At 30.4% G+C, this 22,401-nt stretch overlaps 3 protein-coding genes across 5 annotated transcripts; 2 read left to right on the top strand and 1 right to left on the bottom strand.

The window, feature by feature from the left end:
* The first annotated feature begins 2,868 nt into the window (after positions 1-2,868).
* Positions 2,869-9,359, top strand: LOC113514402 (retinol dehydrogenase 14). Of its 3 annotated transcripts, none has more exons than XM_026898484.3 (3): positions 2,869-2,978; positions 6,813-7,109; positions 8,510-9,359. In XM_026898484.3, the coding sequence occupies exons 2-3, from the start codon at positions 6,815-6,817 to the stop codon at positions 9,235-9,237; spliced, it is 1,023 nt and encodes a 340-aa protein (XP_026754285.2). In that variant the 5' UTR covers positions 2,869-2,978; positions 6,813-6,814; the 3' UTR covers positions 9,238-9,359. The 3 variants fall into 3 exon arrangements, with proteins under 3 accessions (XP_026754285.2, XP_052751257.1, XP_031763971.2); XM_052895297.1 differs by having other exon boundaries at positions 2,878-2,978; positions 6,793-7,109; XM_031908111.2 differs by lacking the exon at positions 2,869-2,978 and adding an exon at positions 6,385-6,468.
* Positions 9,360-10,508: 1,149 nt separating this feature from the next.
* Positions 10,509-13,925, bottom strand: LOC113514371 (uncharacterized). Its single transcript, XM_026898449.3, has 2 exons — positions 12,267-13,925; positions 10,509-12,013 (listed from the first exon to the last, which is right to left on the bottom strand). Exons 1-2 carry the CDS (start codon positions 13,455-13,457, stop codon positions 10,766-10,768), a joined length of 2,439 nt encoding a protein of 812 aa, XP_026754250.2. The 5' UTR covers positions 13,458-13,925; the 3' UTR covers positions 10,509-10,765.
* A 586-nt stretch (positions 13,926-14,511) lies between these two features.
* On the top strand, positions 14,512-20,432 carry LOC113514230 (nucleolar protein 56). The gene is made up of 8 exons (XM_026898254.3): positions 14,512-14,650; positions 14,724-14,928; positions 15,295-15,462; positions 15,888-16,086; positions 17,029-17,292; positions 17,797-17,951; positions 18,493-18,663; positions 19,955-20,432. The coding sequence occupies exons 1-8, from the start codon at positions 14,648-14,650 to the stop codon at positions 20,167-20,169; spliced, it is 1,380 nt and encodes a 459-aa protein (XP_026754055.2). The 5' UTR covers positions 14,512-14,647; the 3' UTR covers positions 20,170-20,432.
* Positions 20,433-22,401: the final 1,969 nt, after the last annotated feature.

Below are 22,401 nucleotides of genomic sequence, written 5' to 3'. Positions count from 1 at the left end.
TTCCTGTGAAGTCGCTTTATTATGAGGATATACGATCATAAATAGTCGCACTATATTTTTACTTTATCACTGCATCCAGACAAAAAGGGGATTCTCGTTCGTATTTTGTTTTCCTGTCTATTTATGTAACGTGAATTCTAAATCGATATTGATAAATTTTGTTGGTTTTCTATAAATTTTTCTTCTATTTTTTTTTTTATTAATTATAATATTAATATTAATTTTGTCACAATGAGAGTGCTCGTTTTATTAACAAAAATTTACAGCTCTATCTAATTTTTAGAACTAGTTTCCCAACAAGACCATATTTCTTGGGATATTTTATATATCTAGAGACATAACATGTTTGTTATCTGTATAACTAGCTATTATGTATATTTTATTTATTTTATTGTACATTATTATGTGTGTCCTTAAACTACCGTACAAATGTGGTTATCTATTTTTATTCGCTACTGCCAGTACATGATATGAATTTAATTTGAACATGTTCTTACATTTAAATAACTCACAAAAGAAACAAGTATTCCAAATATTCACTTTAATAATTGTGACTTAAAATTCTGCAAAAACTTTCTACTTACAAAAATATTAAAAAAAAGTCTGTTTCAAGCTATTTACATTTTAAACAGATACCTAATTCGAATGAATTTTTCGCTGACGCTAATTACGCTCACTTTCTAGTTCGTTCTAGACATGACCATATAATATTTTGTTGAATCGCACAAAATAAAATTAATACTTAAGCAATAAAATTTTTATCTTCATACTGGCTCCTTTGGGAGCTGATAAAATTATATAAAAAAAAATTAAAACTTTTATAAGCTTGCTATATCCATCTCTATGTCAAATACTAAATCTGTATCGCAAGATGCCAAGACCTAACAAACAAACACACACAGTCACATTTGTAATAGGTATTAAAAAAGTCAAGTTGTACTGATCGATCAATCGAATTGATCGATCGAATAATCTTTTTTATAAAAAAGAAAAGTATCGATCAATATTATGGCAATAATAGAGACTAATAACCCCATTTCTAGTTATATATCCTATTAGATTCTTGTTAATTTCTGGTGAATTCGTCACGATAGGCCAACTAACCTGCCTTCGTCCTGACCTACACACACTGGCATGCATTCACTCAGCAAGCATATCCCAATAACGTAAAGCGTCTCGTTTGTTACTCCTTTAAAAAAATATCCTTATAAGATATCGTGAACGTGAAAAAACGGAACTTAATCTCATTGGACGAAGCCTTCTTATAATAATAATTATAAAAGAAATTCACTTACATATGAGTTCATTAAATCGCTAATTGTACCACAGTTTCGTTTGTCCTCAACATTAGAAGAATATAATTTATACCTTTATATTGAGATTTTAGAGCTTAGTAGCAAAATAACATATTTTTTTAGGCAACTTAGAATGGCAAACAAGCTGACGGCCCACCTGATTGAAAGCGGTAACCGTCGCCTATAAACATGAGCAGTACCATGGACATAACAGAATATACTGTTTCGCCCATGATACCCCCATGCGTCGCCATTCCTGAGGGCTCAGGTGTTATTCCTCTGTACCCCCATATCCCATCCTTCAAATCGAAACACAGCCATGCAAATACTGTCAACAACTGCTTCACGGTAGAAACACGAAAGGAACAAAGGTGCCCAAGCCCAAGTATCATATTATAGGTAGGTACATTTATTAATATAATAAATAAAACGGGATCTAATACTATTATCTGAATAATAATTAACTTACTGTGACTGTCAGTTATGTATGAATAAATACAGAAACTAAAAATTTCTAGAATAAAAATTCGATCTATGTATAATATTTTGATTAAACAGCTACTTTTATTCTGTTGACCCGTTCCGTCCTCACATAGTAGGTATATTATTTTAATGCATTTCAAGGCTACGTCAGCGTAAGCTATAAAAATAATAATTTTTGTGACTTCAGTACAAAAAATTAAATAAGTATACATATTTACATAAAAGTTTAATTAGGACAGTGAATTCAGTAAATAGTAAGAAACCCGTAAATCGTATACCATTGTTTGATTCATAAGATGTACACGGTGAAACAGAGAAACAAAACGATTTAAAGAAGAGACATATTCTTCTACATTACATACCTTATAAGGATTCAATGTTGATGTTACTAAGTTACACAAAGGCGTATCATTTAAATTCGATGCCATTTACTTGCCGGATTTTATTTTAGTATAATGTATTCATTCAAGAATTCCGTACGTAATGGTTGTACTATTTTGATATCTTACTGTCAAAGAGATTTATTTCATTTAAGTGAGGTATTTATCTTAAAAATAGTGCATAAATAACGGCTCTGTATGAAATAATACTTATTTTTGAAGATGAAACCGCGATATAAAATTATTACATATATTAATTATTACGTATGTTACAAAGGCATTGTTTTAAATTTAAATATACAATTATAATATAACGTGCACTTTAATGTCTACATTTTAACGACAATGTACTACATTTTATAAAAAAATTGCTGACGCGTCAATATTAACCGAACTGCAAAATTATATTTTTATCTATAAGTAATATTTATTTTTAAGCGTATAAGGTATATTTTACCTTAACACTATGATTGAAAGGAGAATCATATTTTTATCGAACACAATGCAATATTGTTGAATCTTATTATTTAACAAATAAGATTCTTATTAATACGAGCGAAAGTAATAAGTAAAGCCTTTGGAGAGCTGAGAAAATAATATCGTCAGTTTCTATAAACTTTATTCCCAGACGCAAAAGGTCGAATATTCCACGGTAAATTAATTGTATAAAAACAACTGCTAAAGCTCGACAAGAAGATGTTAACATTCAACTGATTCAACTCTCCAATCCATTCCAACCACCAAATCAGTTGTTCCACGTTCACGAAAGTTGATGCGCGTGTTAGCGCAGTGATTTGTGTGTAGTTCCTAAAATTTACCGGTAAGTAAAAATTATTAAAATACAGAAAAATCAGTTAAATACAGAATAAATATAAAATTTTGAAATTCCTTCAAAAATAAAATTTACCTATAACCACTTAAAAATAAATATTAAATAGATAAAAACTTTAAAATTAGTTAACAATCTTTTTCTGGGTTTAAAAATTGAATGTAATTAAATTATGGTGTTACAATAATAAAACGTTACTCTTTAAACGATTACGGAGTCTCTAAGAAATAAAAAAAAAACGGATTTGTACGCTTTCACATTTTACAAGTAGACATAATACAATAGATGATAACAGCCTTTCAAAAGGTAGATATAGAATTATAAATTTATAATTTAAGTAAGATATAAGGTGAATCACCTTATATCTTTCACCTTAGGTGATGAATAAGTTCATATAATATTTTAATATAGATACATTAGTATACATTCAATAATACCTATAATAATTTTAATACCTAAATTAATTAATACCTATATTCAAATACCAAATATATTATTATACTCTGTCCTTCGTATTATTTGTAACTGACATTATTATTAATAATGTAAAAATTAGAAAATTAATTAAAATATTTTGTGTGTAATTAAAAATAAATCAAAGCTTTATATAAGTAAATAGAATAATTACCGTATCGAAGGTATGTGCTTTTGGTAATAAAGCTAATGTTTAATTAAAATGGAATGTACCAACAACATAGAGAACAGAATAAAAACTGAGATTAACATGTTAGATTTAGACCAAACCGAGTAGATGCAAAATTATTTGCGAATGTAGATGCGTGTAATTAATTATTTTAAGATTATTGAGCTCAGTAAAGCAAGAGTGAATTTTCACTCCTTTAATTTAACTCTACCTCTAGATGTCTGACTCGAAATACCAACCATTATATTTAGTGCCATTTTAGAAATGCCATACGTTCCGTATCTACTTAGATCATAATTATACTCGTAGATTGAGCATTGAGTTTCAAAAACGGGTCAACACTTTGTCGTCTAATTGTCAAATTAGCTGATTAGTTTTTTTGTCAGTGTTCTATATACTCTATATTCAATTATTTGATAACTAAAATGAGTTTTTACGTATTAATAAGATACAAAAATTATAAAACAAAATAAATATAGAACGTCTATATTTATTTTGTTATTATTAAGGATACGCTCAACTATTTATCACGAAAATTATATAAAAAAAGTTGACCCGCTTTTCTCGAAGCATTTGTATGGAGACACTCTTTTAATCTAAGGTTTACTATTATTCTAAATCTATTAGCGATTACTGGCATATTTTTAACTACTATGACACTACACCAAATGTGATCAACAAACATTATAACTACCTATGTATTCTATTAATAATATACCATAACATGTGTCGGTATTACTTATAGTTAAATAGGTAAATATCTTATCATTAAGTTAGTGTCTTTAGGTCATTATGCTATTTGTAGCTTCATTGTAGGTATTGTTATATTAGACCGGCCTAATTTATAGGCATTCTCACAATTGTGGATTTGAAATTAAAATCAACTAAAAAGATAAATAGAAAGTTGTAATTAAATAGGTATTATAGTTTTATATAGCTATACTATTTATTTATATATACATATATATATAAATACTTCGTTAAAAAAGAAAGAAAGGCTGAGGCAAAGTATGTTCGTTTTTTAACTAAGTCTGTAACGTAAGCAACAAAAGTAAGAATTAATTAAATTTCTATTTAATGAAATAAGTGGAGTTGAAGAATAAAAAATAATGGAAAAAACAAACTAAACTTTTATAGGCTAGAAATATCCATCGTCGAATATTTTTTTATTATTTAGTGCCTTAGCGCTGAAAAACAAAAATACTCGAAACTGGTGAACTTTTATGTCCCACTTTTATGGATTTCATACTCATTAGGATAATTATCGGCCCACCAACACATCATTCATCAAACGGGTTCAAAGGTTTTATATGGCGGTTTTGCATTTCCATTACGGGATAATGCTCTTAGTTCATCTATTGACCTGTTACGATACACCTAAGACTCTAGGTATTAAAAAGTATGTAGTATCTAATAGTAAATAGTATCTGTTAATTTTCAATAAGCTCATTTAAATAATAGATACTTATCTAAAATCTTTTTGACATTAAATACCTATTATAAATACATACATAATTTCAGAAAGATGCAAAAATGTTTGAGTTAAATATGGTTCTTGTGTGTCAAATTTATTTACTTATAAGTAATATTTACTTAATAAAAAGAGAAAACATTCGTCAATAAAAAAATATGACTAGTATTAACAACCGTAGAAAGGTTTTTATCAAATACTTATTTATTTGTAATATTTGTCACTTGCTATCGTAAAATGCATAAGTACATTGTATGTTGAATTAGACAAAACCGGTTTTTAGTGGTACGCTTCGAGACAACAAGTGGGTTCGGAACTTTCCAATTCATTTGAAGAGAGGACTTCCCGAGTCGAGATTCGAGACCTTGAGTGAAATGCTTTCAAAGTTAGCAAATGACACTTGCTGTCTACACCGCATCGTTTGCGGTGATTTCACTTTTGGCACTTTCCAACTCATTGTTTTCTTTTAAGTATAGACAGTCGCATACAATATAAATACTGATACCCCTTATGTGCTCTTTTTAGTTTTAATTCGATAACTTGGAGCACATATTTTATTGCTCAAAATGTCTTATTTTATAGTCTCACGGAGATACTGATATAGATAATCATTTTCTCTATAATTTGTGGTAAAGATTAGAAAAAACACGGCACGTTGAAGCATGTACCTTTCTCCGTAATAGTTTTAAAAGAGAATGCAAATGGAAGCAGAAAGCGTGGATAAAATCTTAATAATAATTCCGTGTGTTAATAAAAATAAAATATAAAATTCTAATGAATTTTGGCAAAAGATTCAGTATTATTAAAAGTGTGAACTACTTTTGTCGCGAACCAGATCCTAAATTTCTATACTTGTTATAACAAAAATGTATGTCAATTTGTAACTGATTAACTTTCTAGTCATGATGAACATCATTCATAAACGAGATTGATGCCAAAAAGCAATGCTTTATTTACTGTTTAAGCTGTCTTTACTTTTCAAGTTATTATAGAATATTGATATTATTGTTACAGCACTGCATTCGTATTACAATGAAAACGGTAACAAAACAATCAAACAAAGTATATTGTAATAAATTAGAACAATTTAAACGCATCACCATTCAAATTTGAGTATGTATTTGCCTTGACTTAATTGAACATGATTAAGAATTAGCTACCTACTTAATGTAGTCAAATCATTATGCTGCGCGCGTAATGACCTGTGTGAAACTGTGATTTTGTAATCTTTTGTCATCCACAATTTAAGTACCTCATTACATTTTATTACTAACAGTACATACATGCAATTAGCATAGCAAGGCTTTGTTTAATAACTCGATAATCGTCTTTGGGTGAAGACGTACTCAATTAACGTTAATATCTGTGTAAGTAAATATATTTAGGTACATATTATGAGTATATTTCGGTTTTTTATAACTATGTACTTATATGTAAGTAGGTAGGTACATACTGCTATACTTTTTTTACAAATACATGCTAAATATTGTCAAATTTCTAAACCTAGTAGTTTACTATCTCGATATAGAACTCTAATACTAATCTGATTGTTACCAAAAACTTTGTCAGTTAAATTGCACTCCAACTCCCCATGACCGTAACAATTCAAAGATAACGATGACTTTCTGAGTTATTTTTAATTCGATACCTAATTGTTACGGTAACGTGGACTACTCCAATATTATGATCAGAATTGTTCGTTTTCTTATAGAAATGCTGGTGGCAGAGTCGTGGAAAGCGGGCTACATTTTTTGGGTCCTCCCCGCCCTCATACTTCTCGGCCTGGTGGCTTTAATTTTCGGAGTTATTGGACTACTTATTATCATCAGATTCTACGCTCAGTACACTTGCGGAAGATTCAGAGACAACACCAGAATGGCTGGAAAAACTGTGATCATCACGGGGTGCACTAGTGGTATTGGGAAGGAAACAGCGAAAGACTTGGCCAATAGAGGAGCAAGGGTTATTATGGCTTGCAGAAATATAGGAGCCGCTGAGAAAATTAAAGGTAATGATATTTTCAAAGAATGAATGTGGAACCACGCTTGTACAATTGGTAAACTATTGAGGTATCGTGACTATTGATAGATGAAGTTAAAATAAAATAAAAGTAGAATGGATACTAAGGACATGGTTAGTAATATAATAAACAATATTATTACTATTTATTATTTCAGCCGATAACTGTCCACAGCTGGACATAAGCCTTCCCCATGAGAAGACTTTTGCCAGTAGTTGTCACGCTTGACAGTGGCGGGTTGACAACCGCAATTAGGCTTTTAGAGATGTTTTAAGAGGGACGCTGCAGCCCTTCCTTCGCCGTCCCTTAGTTGCCTCTTACGACACTCACGAGAAAAGAAGAGGTGGCCCATTCTATACCGGAACACACACGGCGATGTAAACAATATGTTAAAAAATAAAAAGTACATTAAATATAGCCACGACTATAATCCATATAGGGTAGGTTATTAATCAGAAATACATTCGACGACATGACTGCCTTAATCAAGACGATATTTAATTAAATAAGTGACAAATAAATCTATCAACTGTTCTCACTAGAATCCATGAAATAGAATGAGATGGCGAGATAAACTTAATAAATATTTAACAACCCCATACATAAACGAACGTGTAAAAAGTAAAGACCCCAATCATTATCTGTCTAACACTTATTCAATGATTATTATTATTGATTGATTATTATTTGTCAAAGATCACCAATGCCTAACTGAAGTTGCGGACCCGCCTGCCAAGTGTGGCAACTACTGATAAACCCCCTTATCAGCAGTGGACAGTTAACGCCTGATATAATAATAATTACTTACCAATTGAGACCATTCTAATGATCCTAAACAAGCTGATTACGCCATATATGCTGCAAGTTGCTGAGGAATTGGGGTTCCTGCAAACTACTTAATGCTGCAGCAGCAGATCAAGGTCGCCATATCATGGAAATACCATCGAAATAACGGTACACCCGATTTAAAAAAATTGGACTTGTGGAAGTTGATGTGATCCCTTCATAAAGTAGAAAATGGCAGTCTTCAAACGCCTGAACATATCGTCATAGTCGTAAAATACTGACGGATATATATATGTAATATTTGTCCGATCTGTCAGTATTCTACGACTATGATGATATTTTCATAAATTATAACCAAGAAACGTCTCGATTATATTAACTTTGAAACAAAAAAAAACACGCATCAAAATCGGTCGATCCTTTTAGAATCGATCTATTTTTATGAATTTTTTGTCGGGGATTAAAAACGATTCTTAAAACATATTCGTTTGTCACTTATCTAGGAGGCCTAAATACATAACTTCCCTCAATATGCAGTTTGAAAACGTAACGTAAATAAAAAAATATTTGTAATAGTTAATAATATTAATTTCTCTTTCCAGAACAAATCATCGACGAAACAAAAAACACGAATGTCGTAGTAAAAAAATTGGATTTAAGTTCATTTGCGTCTATCAGAACTTTCGCTGAGGACATCAACAAGAGTGAAGAACGATTAGATGTCCTAATCCACAACGCAGGCTACGCAGAAACATTCAAGAAAGTTAGATCTGAAGATGACATTGAAATGACCATGGCAACTAACCATTATGGACCATTTTTATTGACGCATCTTTTGATAGACTTACTTAAGAAGAGTACACCTGCTAGAATCGTTGTAGTCGCTTCAGCCCTGTACCGTCTTGCTACAGTAGACTTGGAAAATCCCAACCCAGTAGACACTATACCTGCTTACTTATATTACGCGTCGAAGGAAGCTAACATTTTATTCACCAGAGAATTGGCGAGAAGACTGGAAGGAACTGGTGTCACGGCTAACTGTCTGCATCCAGGTTTAGTAGATACTGGTATCTGGAGGAACGTACCTATTCCCCTCAGTTGGGGGTTAGGTCTGATCATCAGAGGTTTCTTCAAAACTCCCAAAAAGGGTTGCCAAACAACAGTCATGTTGGCCGTTGATGAGAAACTTCATAAGGTGAATGGAAAATATTTTTCGGATTGCCAAGAAAGTTCATTATCGACGGCAGCCAGCGACATGGACAAAGCTAAAAAGTTCTGGGAAATTTCCGAAAAGATTGTTAAGTTGGAGGATAAAGATACAAAATTGTAAGACATCATTACATTATTTAGCTTCTTTATTAGTGCTAATAAAAACGGGAAAAATTGTTATTTGTATTGATAATGCTGAAATTTTAGCTTAAGTTTATTTAATTTTTAATAAACACTTTTTTTTATATCAAGAACTTTTATTTATAACTAGTGTGAAGTTTGGCAACAAGATATTACTAGAATGGAAATCAAAAATAGGTATAGGATATTTAATTTAAAGCATCCGCCATTTCCACTATGAACAAGACAATATCCTAAAAATCGTGACATTGTCTCATTTCTCGGCTTCACATTAGTAACATTAGAAAGCTATTTAAATAGCGCTCCTTGCTAAACTCCAATTGTTAATACTGATAGTGTATTGATACACCTACCTACCCCTTTCCATCAGGTAAATGGTAATTTTTTAAGGAAAAATACGAATGACCTGTAAAATAAAAAAAAATACAGAAACTAAAAACAACGGCATACGTGACATACGATGACAATACGTAAGTGTCGTAAGTATAATAATAAAATAACCAATTCAATAATAGATTTTTATTAACAAGCCATTAAGCAAATAGGAAACTAAACTATATATAATAACTAAGTATATTACTCATATCTAAATAGTTAAAATCAGTCTGCAAACACCAGTACATATTATGTTAATTGAACACAAGCATTAAATAAAAATTACCTAATTACAATCAGTAGCATACTTTTATGTTATTATTTAGGTATTTGGTTTGTGAATACATTTGCAACTCTAGAGCGAAAGAGAAAACATTTTATCGTCACAATAAAAGATTATTATAAAAGAGAAAATAATAATCTTGAATCCATTGCTCTTACACTTGTCTGCTACAATCCTCTGAAAAACAAAATCATATTTATATATAAAAAAAAAACATCTCCATATCAATGAGTAACTAAATTAAAAGCTAAGGTTACATTTATAATTTTTTTCACGCCGACATATAAAATTTTTTAAAAGACGTGTATAAACACGTCACTTCAAAATCGTTATACGTGCGAAAGAATGTGTCGAATTTTTTCCTTATTTGTTCAGATTCAATAAAAATCTTTATTTTTTACATTTCCTTTTTTAATTAATATCTGATAATTTGTTATTTTATAGTGAACTAAATTAATATTTCTAAGGATTGTAACAGTATTATATAAATCCTATATATATATATATATATATATATATATATATATATATATATATATATATATATATATATATATATATATATATATATATATATATATATATATATGAAGTTATAATATCTCAATACTTTTTTTTTTATAGAAAAAAATATAATTATGATTTTGATCCATAAGAACTAGAAGAAAGAAAAATAGTCTAAAAATTTTACATTTTTTTTCTTTACATACTATACTATTCTAGGTATGTTAACATTTATACAATAAATACTTAAAGCTCTTGTAGTAACGAACTTCAATACATTTTGATATTAGTACAATCCAAAATAATGATTTTACAATGTTAAGGCGTTATAGCAAATAGACATTTATTAGTCTATCAAATCAAACTGGTCTAAAAATGTTTTATCAACACCTAACGCCATACCGAGACTTTCTCGTGGCCTTCTACATTCTTTTTCATCAATATCGAAAGATGACGTATCCACAAACTCTGTAGATTTTTTTACTATACTACAACTTGGACTTAGTAGGTCAGGCAATAAAATCCTATTTGCTGTAAATACATCTACATTCACAGAGTTGAAGTTTTCTTTCTCCTCAACTATAGTTTTGAACTCATCACTCTTACTTGTGTCTGATACTACATTAGCTCGAACTTTCTTAAACCTATTTATTATCTTTTCCAAGGAACTAGTTCTTCTTATTAGTTGTGAATCAGTTTTAGGGGTTTCAGACTTTGATTCCTCTTTCAGTTCAATACTCTTTCTCTGATCTTCTATTAATACTGTTTGGACACTATTTTCTGTTAATTCCCCATTAAAATCTATCTTATTTTCTCTTAAAATATTGTTTACTTTTGCCTCTGGTGCAGGTGATATTGATATAGCAGGTAAATGTGTGACACTCTTTTCCTTATTATTAATATTGTTTCCGTCAGGTGTGCCATAACTGTTGTCACTTTCTAACATAGCTATACCAGACACCTCTAAAAGTGATGGCATATCTTCTTGCATGATAGATAGTTTACGTTTACCAAGTTTTGAATGTGATTTTTTCTCTCTATTTTCAAAGAGATTAGGAGATGAATAACTACGATATAACCCATTTTCATTAGAAACATTTGATTCATTGAATAATGCTCCTTTTTTTATATTAATGTTGGGCCTTTGTACACTACACTTGAATTTTTTCGTACTACTAGACTTCTTTGTTGACAACAGCCTTGCAATTTGTTGTTTTGTAAAGCCTGATGAGCATTCAGCTATTGTCTCATTGCCTCTATAATTCTGTGATATAACAGACATATTATGGAAATTACTGTTGAGCCGATCATATGAGCTTACCCGACAAGATATCAAGCTTTTCAAAAAGTCATCTCGGGGAAGTTGATGGAATGGTCCTGAAAGCAATGATTTTGTTTGGGGTCTAGCAAATGAGTTGAAGTTTTTTCTATGTAAGTTGAATTGGTGTTTAGATATACTGAATGGTGTTAGTGTATCAAATATTATTTGACAATGAAGATCTTTATTTGCTTTCAAATCAGACAAATCAGGGAGTGGTGGTATTTCGGAGACATCCTTCATTGAAAAAGATGGACTAAAGAGCACAGAGGATGACTGAAAAATAAGAAAAATTAATTAAAAGTAATATATTAGTATGTAAAAAAGAATAACAGAGTTACATGATAGTTAGACTTTAGTAAAAAAAATATTTTAATAAAATATCTTTTATCTTGAGCTTATGTTTTCAGATTAAGAACTTAAATTATTTTTCATCACAAATTCAATTTTAAACTGTCTACATTGTGATTTTTTTTATTTAAAGTCAGTTTATTGTGATTTTTTTAAACAACACATCAATAATAATTACCTCTAATCTTGCTTCAGCGTTCATCACTCTCTCTAAAAGTACTTTCATAGCTGAAACAATCTCACTGAAGTTTCTACTTCCATCTTCTAAATACTCATTGAATTTATATATCTCGTCACCAATTTCAGTATTTTTTAGCATGAAATATATGGATATAAGAAAACCACGAATCAAGTTGGGGAAATTCAGTCTATCATTTTTCACTATGTTTTTTAGTATGTATTTTTGTTCACTGTTCACCTGATCTTGTAATTCTATAGTGTTGATTTCATTGCTGCTTGTGTATTCAATCATATAAGAGTTTTTATCAGCCTCACCAGTATGCCTTGCAATCAATGCCTCTGTATTACATCTAGCCCGCTCAGATATTTCTAATAATGGTAAAATTTTATTGACCCATTTTGTTTCTAATTTGTTCATTATTTCATCAACTTCATCTAACCACAAATCAAAGTATTTAGAATGTGTGTGAATATTTTTAATTTTTAATATTTCAGTTTTCATACATTCATCTAATGGATGATTCTCAACATACTTGTCTACTAAATCATCAATATATTGCTGAACATTCAATAAAAGAAGTTTTGTCTCCATTTCAGTAATTTTTTTCCTAAATATCCCAGCAATTTCTTCCATAGCCTTCCTTTTGAGTAAATAATTTGAAAACTTGCTCAACATTGTCTCAGTTTCTACTTCAATATTCTCCAAGAATCCTTTGTTGCTTCTCTTATATTTCTCTGTCATTTTATCATAGAGTTCTTTTTGGCGGTTTCTGTTCATTTTATTTAACAAGACACGCTGTACAGCTAATTGAGATAATTGAAATATAAGTATAGTTACTTTAAAACACCCAGGATTTACCAAATAAGATGACATCACTGGAGAAAGCAGTCCTTTACTGCTATAATCGTTTATGAAAACTGATAATTGATTTCTATAGGTTCTTTCGGTCTTCGAATCGTACAAAGGCCATGAAAATGCAACACTCACTTTGGAGTCTATAATGGATACTAGATAATAAGTTAAATGATTAAACAAATTCTGTGTAGGTTTTTCTAGAGCATTTTCCTTGAATATAAGTCTCGATAAATCCGTCGGCATTAGCTGCAACTTGCTCAATATGCCTACATTCAAACAAGTCTCCTTTTTCAGAGTCACAACAAGATCTCGTTGCATTACTATTGTAGACATTTTTAATATTTCTATTTTGCACTTTTATACATTATAAAAAAATTCTTCCAGTCTCACAAATTACAAGTGAATATTTCCAAATCACACCATATTTTTAAAAAGAAACAGCGCAAGAAATAATATAAACGACAATCCACTGCACCACAAAGCTTTCGATTTTCAAAATCAAATCAAATGTCACATTTTCCGTTAGTGCGTCATTTAGTTCAGAAACATCAAATACTTTAAGTACATGCTGTTTTTTTAATTGATGATAATGGAATGGTAACCCCTCCTCCGCTAATGGTGTACACTGACGAGACTCCAGTGAGGGATGATATGTGAGGATGAAGCAGATCAGTTAGCCTATTGTGACAAATTCAACAATAAATTAATCGGCGTGGTTTCCAGGGGAAACCGCGAGTAGGTCGACCTAATAGGGTTTATTGCTAGTAATGGGGTTGCCAATTTCCATCACTGACAATTCCTCCAGTCGCTACCAGTATATGATGTTTTTTTTTTAACTAACCACTGAGATGCAGGCTCAGCCTAGTTCGGTGGCTAGTAGATGTAACTAGGTGTAAAATTATTATACAGTTTCCATGACCTTTGTGTCTTCAATATTGTAAGAACGCTCCAGTAAACACACATAAATATATTAATCAAATATTTTATAAAGCATCCATAGTATTCAAAAAATATTATTCTAAGTGTACCTATTTATGCTAAGATTCTGGCCATGTTTCTAATTAAAAATAAAGCCAACTTAAATTAAGTAATTGAGATTTTTGAACGAAAAATACAAATTTACTACCGCTACTACTAGCATAGTATTATATTATCTGTGGTACAATGAACTTAGGTAACGTTTCGTTATACAAAATACTTGCAACTTTTATTTGAATTATTTCATTTTCATAATATCTGATTGAAAATATTAACATAAAACTACAATTATATTTTAATTAATAAATAAGAAATAGATGAATAAGATTAAAGGAGTAATATGTTTTCTTATATAAATTAGATCAACAATTTCAAATTTGGAACAAAAAAATATGAAGGAACGGAACAACTTAGCCATTCATTCCTATCATAACCTCAAAACTGAAATTTGTTTTCATTCTCACATTGCGCGGTGTGTACAAATTGGAATACACGTGTTTTTAATTTTCTAAATAATAATTGTCATGATATAGAAAAACATTAAAATGGTAAGTAAATCGTACATGAAGCAATTTAATACAATGTTTGAAAAATTTACAAATTACAAATTAACTTTTCTAGAGTAAACTCTATGTTCTATACGAGCACAGTGCGGGCTTCGCTCTGTTCCGTGTAACAGAATTCGAAGAACTGGCTGCATTTCTACCACAAGTAGAGGAGTCTGTGACGGATTTACAGCGTTTCAATTCAGTTGTAACATTGATCGCTTTCCAACCATTCAAATCTGCAGTTGTTGCTCTGGAAAACATAAATGCTGTTTCTGAAGGTTAGTTCTTTATAAATAAAGTTAGTAGATTTATTTATATATAATGTAAGGATATAGGCATTATATAATAAGATCTTAGTCAACAAATTACATTTGAATATTAATTATTACTTTGAGTTTAGTTCTTTTTTTTTAATTATGAAAATGAAGCTCGGTCATTTTTCACAACTTTAAAGGATGTCTTTTATCAAAGACTAATAAATAAAGTTTACATATTTTATTAGTTACTTATAATGAATACCTACATTGAATATAAATGATAATAAAAATAAATTTAAAAATTATATATAATTATATTAACTGTCAAAAATTAAAAGTATGAGAAGACTACTTAGGTATATAGATAATGAATCATTTCTCCCATAGGTATTGTGCCAGAAGACCTAAATTTATTTTTGGAGGGTGCTTTGCCCAAGCGCAAGAAAAGAGGAAAATGTACTCTAGGGGTATTAGACCCCAAGTTGGGAGCTGCAATCAGCGAGGCTATGGAGATACCCTGCTCACATACAGGAGCTGTTCCAGAGATTTTGAGAGGTTTATATAATATTTCTTTTTATTCTTGTTTCAAGTTACTGTTACTATACAACATGTTAGTTCACATAACCCATTCTTTAAAAGTAGTGTTAGTATTTTTAATAAAAGTAAGTTTTTATAAAACTTTTTAAATACTCAAAAAATAAACAATAATAGGTATCTATACCTATAATACCCAATACATTGTGTAGGATGTATAATTAATATTGCAACTTATATATTTGTTTCCTATGAACATCAAAGCAGCAAAAAAGCTCATCCAGCCATTTTGTTATTGCCCATACTAGTTTGATATGTACATTAATTTCAATCAAGTTTTTCATTTTATTATTATATCTCGGATATGAAAAAAAGTAGTTACACATTGTATAGTTGCTCTGTCATTGCACAAATATCTCTGTATAAAAGCTTATATGACTTCACAGGTATTCGCTACCACTTCCATGCACTCATCAAAGGCCTCACGCTCAAAGCATGCAGTGTGGCACAACTCGGTTTAGGACACTCATACTCCCGAGCTCGTGTCAAATTCAATGTTCATCGGGTTGACAACATGATCATACAGAGCATAGCATTGCTGGATCAATTGGACAAGGATATTAATACATTTTCAATGAGGATCAGGTTAGTTTTTATTTTTTATTTTTAATACCACCTACAATAGGTGGTATTAAAAATAAAAATAGTCTTATGGATTTGTTATTATTTATATTGATTTTTTTATACCACTTAGATGGTAAACAAGTATACCGTCCAAATGATAGTAAACAATTATAGGCATACCAAAGTCTTTAAGCACATATTGTAGATTCTGATAAAACCATTTTTTTTACCCCTTTTTTGCAAACTTTTGTTACTTGTTTGTTATTTTTATTTCAGCTTTAGTTTTGTTTAGAAAGAATGTACATTTATTATTATATATATTATCTGCATGTTGTCTTATCTCAGCATCAGTATACACACATATGTTTAGAAAATAATGTTATAACATGCACACTTTGATCTATCGTAAGTGTTACTGTATGAACTTGCGGTAATAACAGTTGTGCAAAATTAAATGCAATATGACTCGTGCACATTCTATTCTTAAATGTGCTACTTTTAGATATTGCAACATGTTTAAAAATTACATAGATTACTGCAAATTCTGCTGATGTCATGGCTGCACTTCATAGTCATATTAATCTTGATAAATCTTCTGAAATATTTTCACACTGACTTGAACACTTGGCTCATTGTAAGATGCATCAATATATACAAATACACAAACACAGTGTCATCATCATTATCCATGCTGGTCAAATATCAAAATATAGTATATGCCAGTGACCTTGGTACAAGATTTTATATCAAGTTTATCTTCTCTCGCACTGGTACTCGCGCTATATTAATGGATGATATTAAACATCATTATTATTTATTTATACTTTATTAATGCATATAGCATTAATAATACATACAAAAATATGACAGTAAAAAGTAAATGTAAAAAACAAGCTTAACTCTGCAAGACTTCATTAATTATTGAACCTCAATTTATTCTAAATCAATTTTATTAATTTTCAGAGAATGGTACTCCTACCATTTCCCAGAGCTTGTCAGCATTGTTCCTGAAAACCATTTATACACAAAGTGTGCAGAATACATCAAAGATCGCAAATCATTAAGCGAAGAATCTCTTGAGACATTAACTGAAATCCTAGGAGATTCTGAAAAGGCGCAAGCTATTGTAGATGCAGCTAAGATGTCCATGGGCATGGATATATCGCCAGTAGACTTGATTAATATACAAATGTTCGCAGGCAGAGTTGTTGCATTGAGTAATTATAGGTAAATATTTGTTAGTTCTTTTTTTAATTAAGAGAATATTTGCTTTTTTATGCCTCATTGGATTGGACTTGTTTCTTCATTTTCATATATTTACATTCCATAATGCTATAATAGGTGTCTACTGAAAATATTATTATTATATATATGTTGAGCGCAGCAACTTACAATCAAAAAGGTGACCGTAATGCATTTTTTATCATACTAGTACTCATTTTTTAAATTTAATTTGTAGATTATTTGATACATTGTCAATAATAAATTGTATTGCAATTTATATATTCATATAAAATAATGTATTATTATTACAACATAGCAATTGTTGCTTGACTTAATCCAGTGCATACAACAATTGCTGTTATTAAATTAAACCTTATCTCATTGGGATATGTCTTATTTTTGACTGACAAGGTTGTCTTAACAATAATTTGTTCTTACAAAACTTGATGTTTCCAAGTTAACTTAATAGTACCTGTCACTAATTATACAACTATATAATTTGTACAGAAAGCAGATATCGGAGTATCTGCACACCAAGATGAACAGCGTGGCTCCGAACCTCACTACTCTGGTGGGAGACCAGGTGGGCGCTCGGCTCATCTCCAAAGCTGGATCTCTAACCAGCCTTGCCAAGTACCCAGCATCTACATTGCAAATTTTGGGTAAATATTAGTACAGTATAGGTGTAATTGTGTAAATAAGGTGTAATCATGTTTTAGGTATTTCCCGATTTAGTTTTTAGATTTAGTTACAGATAGTAACTTAAAGGTGGACATGTGCCAGTGAAATACCCTGTGAGGATTCCAGACCATTCTAATATCAGTCCTATCTTCTCGCTAAGTATAAATAAAGATAACTTAATATCAACTCTATCATTCTATATTTTCACAAGTTTATCTATCATAATATTTTAATTATACACATATAATATATAAATAAATTTATGTCTGAAAATGGTATCTTATAATTAAAGATCTTTATTATCGACCTACCCTTATGGAATATGAATAGGGGCATTGATAAAATATTCTAAAAGAATTAAACTAAAAATAGTAATAATCAATATTTTTCAAAAATAACTAAATATTAATAATTTTTTTCTTTTAATTTTTTTTTATAATTTAATTATTTTATTATCACACCTAAAATGTAATATATTTGTAATAAAACTAGTATATAAAATAATATTTTTTTATATGATAGGTGCTGAAAAAGCATTATTCCGAGCGCTGAAGACCAGATCTAACACCCCCAAGTATGGTCTACTGTACCACTCAACCTTTATCGGCCGCGCCGGCCTCAAGAACAAGGGCCGCATCAGTCGGTATCTCGCCAATAAGTGCTCTATAGCCTCCAGGATTGACTGCTTCTCAGGTAAGTCGTCAATGAGAGAACATATAAGAAAAAAGGAAAAGTTAACAGTTATTAGGAAAAAGAAAACAACTCTTCAAGACAAGTCGCAAAAGAAACTATCCACAGAATCGTTATTGGTTAGCGCCAATGAAATAGAATGAGATAGCAACTTCCTGTATCTCGTTCTTCTTCATATGTACGGCGATCAAGACGATTCTATCGATAGATTCGTTTACCACTTGTCTAAGAAAGCTGGCTAATCGTATAATTTAATTTCTTTTTTACCTTTGTTTTGGTATTTTTACACTCAATCTCTTATAAGGTAATTAAACGTATCTCAAAATTATCAACTACGTTTTTTTGACACATGTTTTCGGGACTATTTACCTGTAATCGAACGACCACCAAATATCATTTTATTTTGCATAAAACAATGATAAATTGATAATAGTTCATAATTTATCTACAATTAAAATATGCTGTAACTATATTATTATATAATATGCACACTTTGATCTATCGTAAGTGTTACTGTATGAACTTGCGGTAATAACAGTTGTGCAAAATTAAATGCAATATAACTCGTGCACATTCTATTTGTGAATGTGTTATGTCTAGTCATTGCGATATTACAAGTTTTCACAGAGAAATAAAATATACAAAGGATTAGTGCAGTACTAGATATCATAAGATCACAGAAGATATCGAACAATCTATTACGTCTTCCTCTTGAATATTCTAGTATAAAGTGAAAAAAAAAAATATTTTCAGAGTTACTTCTTTTAACTAAAATGTAATAAAACTGAAAAAGTGTTGCCTTAAAATAAAACAAAATTATAGATAAATTTCATGTATGCTCTTTTATTTGAGTTAAGATTATTCGTTTTAAAAGTGTTTACTCTTGTTGACATACTTTAGTAACAATTAATGTCTAATTAGTTGAAGTTTTAGTTTGTACATAACGATAAAATTTTAATCAACTATATAGATTTAATTTAGAATATTCGACTTCTTTTGTGGTTTCGTAATATATTTCGTATAATGGCTACAACAGAATATCAGTTTTGCTCTCTTTTAAGGGCAAAGTAATAAACTGAGTTGTGACCATTTTGTGTTACTATGGCACACTTGTTGGTTTATATATTTTGTTTTTTTGTTTTGTTACTTTTTTATTTTCATTCTTTTATCTCTTTTACTGTGTATTATGTGTATGTTTTTTTATTGTAATTTGTGTGCTGTATTGTAAATAAATTATCTATCTATCTATCTTCAAGTAAAAATATATTGAATAAAGTAATTTGTTATTTCACAGAAAACCAAACAACAATCTTCGGTGAAAAGCTCCGTCAGCAAGTAGAAGATAGATTGAAATTCTACGAAACAGGTGACATTCCCAAGAAGAATATAGAAGTAATGAAAGAAGCTTTGGAGGAAGCCTCACAAGCAGTACTCGAGGCCTCAGCTAGTGCTAAGAAGAAGAAAAAGAAGAAGAAGAAGGAAGAACAAGAAGCTATGGACGAGGACTAGCTTCAATTTTATTTTATTATATTAATTTTTTTATAGTGATTTGTAAGATGATTATATGTGCGAAAAATACAGTAAGTTACATAAAGAAAGTATTTTTAAAATTAGAATTGGGTAGATGTGTTTGGCAGCAAATTTCATCTCCAAGGTCCTTTATGTGCGTTCAAAACGTGCTGATACTAGACACGCTCCTTATTTGACATACTGTATAAAATATCTATACTTATTGAAAAAATTTAAATAATAAATGTTCTCTATAAACAGCATTTTTTTTTGTTTTATAATTTATTGTAAATAATCGCATAAGCCGCCACAAACTAAAATTACATCCTAACCATTTGGATGAGTGAATAATCTTCCACCGTACGTTTTTTCAAGGCACTTTCTTCCACACAGTCTTCCATCACGTCGTTCTTTTGTTCTCGCCTTTAAAAAGTAGTAAACCTTCAAAGAGTACAATCCTTTATAAAGGCCGGCATTTCAACTGCAAATCTTCCGATGTTGCGGATTCTGATCGGCGGCTATAGTCGCTTACTATTAGGCCGCATGCTCGTATGCCCCTACATTATAAAAAAATATAATAGTTGTTTGGTCCCGCCAACGACTAGACTCCTTTCCCGTGTGTCGTAAGAGGTGACTAAAGGAGGACAAGGGATGGGCAACAGCATTCCTCTTAAAACGTCTCCAAAGTTGTCAATCCACCTGATAAACCTGGCTATTACTCCACCCAAGGGGAAGCCTTATGTTCAGCAGTGGACAGTTAATGGCTGATATGATGATGATCATTCACTAATAGGCATTGTTATGGAGATCCCATATAATGTGTCTGTTTTCTACATAACTATAACCGATCAAATTTTGATTTTTCGTTGAGACTAGTTTTATATATGCTAGTAACTTTTTTTTTCCTGTAATGATGTTTACCACAATAAATACGTACAATCGAATTTTAGGAATGTCTATAAGTTCATGCATAACAAAATCTTCCATTTATAATACTTGTAGCAAAATAAAAAAGAAACTGGTAAAATTTATTAAATATTAATGTCCAATTTTATGTATGGGTCAGCTCATCGCCTCATTTAACCGTAGTCTACTTAGACTGTAGCCTAGTGGCCTCACCACAAATAGAAACACAAATGAGCAATCCAGAGGAACTTAATTTTCTATTAATGTGTACTAAAATTTTATTACTAGCAACACTGTCGCCATGGCTGGGGATTCCCCTTAGTCGAAGTAATAAAAAAAAAATGCATACCTATTAACGGCCATTTTAAATACTTTATACCTGGTAAAATAACTGAAATTTAATAATAGAAAATTATAATTATTTGTAAATTCTAAGGTTACATTTTGTATTATAATAATCTATTTTATACATTGGCCGTATGGTCCCGGCATAGAATAGGCGACACCTTCCTACCTTCTTTATCATTCATGGAGTGAAACCACGAATCTTTCACCGTCTCAGCTTATTTTTTATCATAGACGTAATAAGTAGTAGTTTTACACTATGTATTGCTACTATTCTTTATATATCCTCATTTTCCTGACCCTATCCCAATTATTTAGTGTCTGAATAGTGTTTTTATTCATATCACACAGAGTTTGGCTTTTACTAAGAACAAGGAATTACATAGAAGGAATGTTAAAATAAAAACTGTAAATCAAATATTACGACCGTATAATCCTACCAAATTCAGATACAACCTGCTTGCATACTTTCTACATAAACGTTGTCGAATATATAATCTAGTAATATAAAATTTGTTATTGATAAATAATTAACATATTAAACATTTTCTATACACTAGTCTGCTATGAATAGACAAAAATAGAATCTGATGGTGTATCTTTCGTCTTCTTTTTACTAATTATATTTTCATAAGAAGAAAAGAGGCTACCATATGATGTAGTTTTTATTTTATCATTCCTTCTATGTAAGTTCTTGTTCTTGGGGCTTTTACGTATGTGTTCATAAAATGGTAGTCTATTCAGTGCGCAAAGACAATACCTGCGGAAAGTGTTACTGTTTATTATTTTTTACTATTTATTTTAACTAAATAAAAGCCACATAAACCTAGACCCACTTGTCCCTTGTACTGTGCAAACCTTATACGTTGCTATTCCTACTTTAACTTTTTCCCCTGTACTGTAAGAAAGAAAGCTGCTTAGTTATTAATTTATAAGAAGTTCTGATGTCGGATTGATACGAACCCACTACCGCTGAGGTTT

Source organism: Galleria mellonella, unplaced genomic scaffold, assembly GCF_026898425.1.
Source record: "Galleria mellonella isolate WM207_F2 unplaced genomic scaffold, CSIRO_AGI_GalMel_v1 utg270, whole genome shotgun sequence".
Classification (NCBI taxonomy): domain Eukaryota; kingdom Metazoa; phylum Arthropoda; class Insecta; order Lepidoptera; family Pyralidae; genus Galleria; species Galleria mellonella.
The sequence above is the reverse complement of the archived record's forward strand: the minus strand, read 5'-3'. Positions and strand labels throughout refer to the sequence as shown.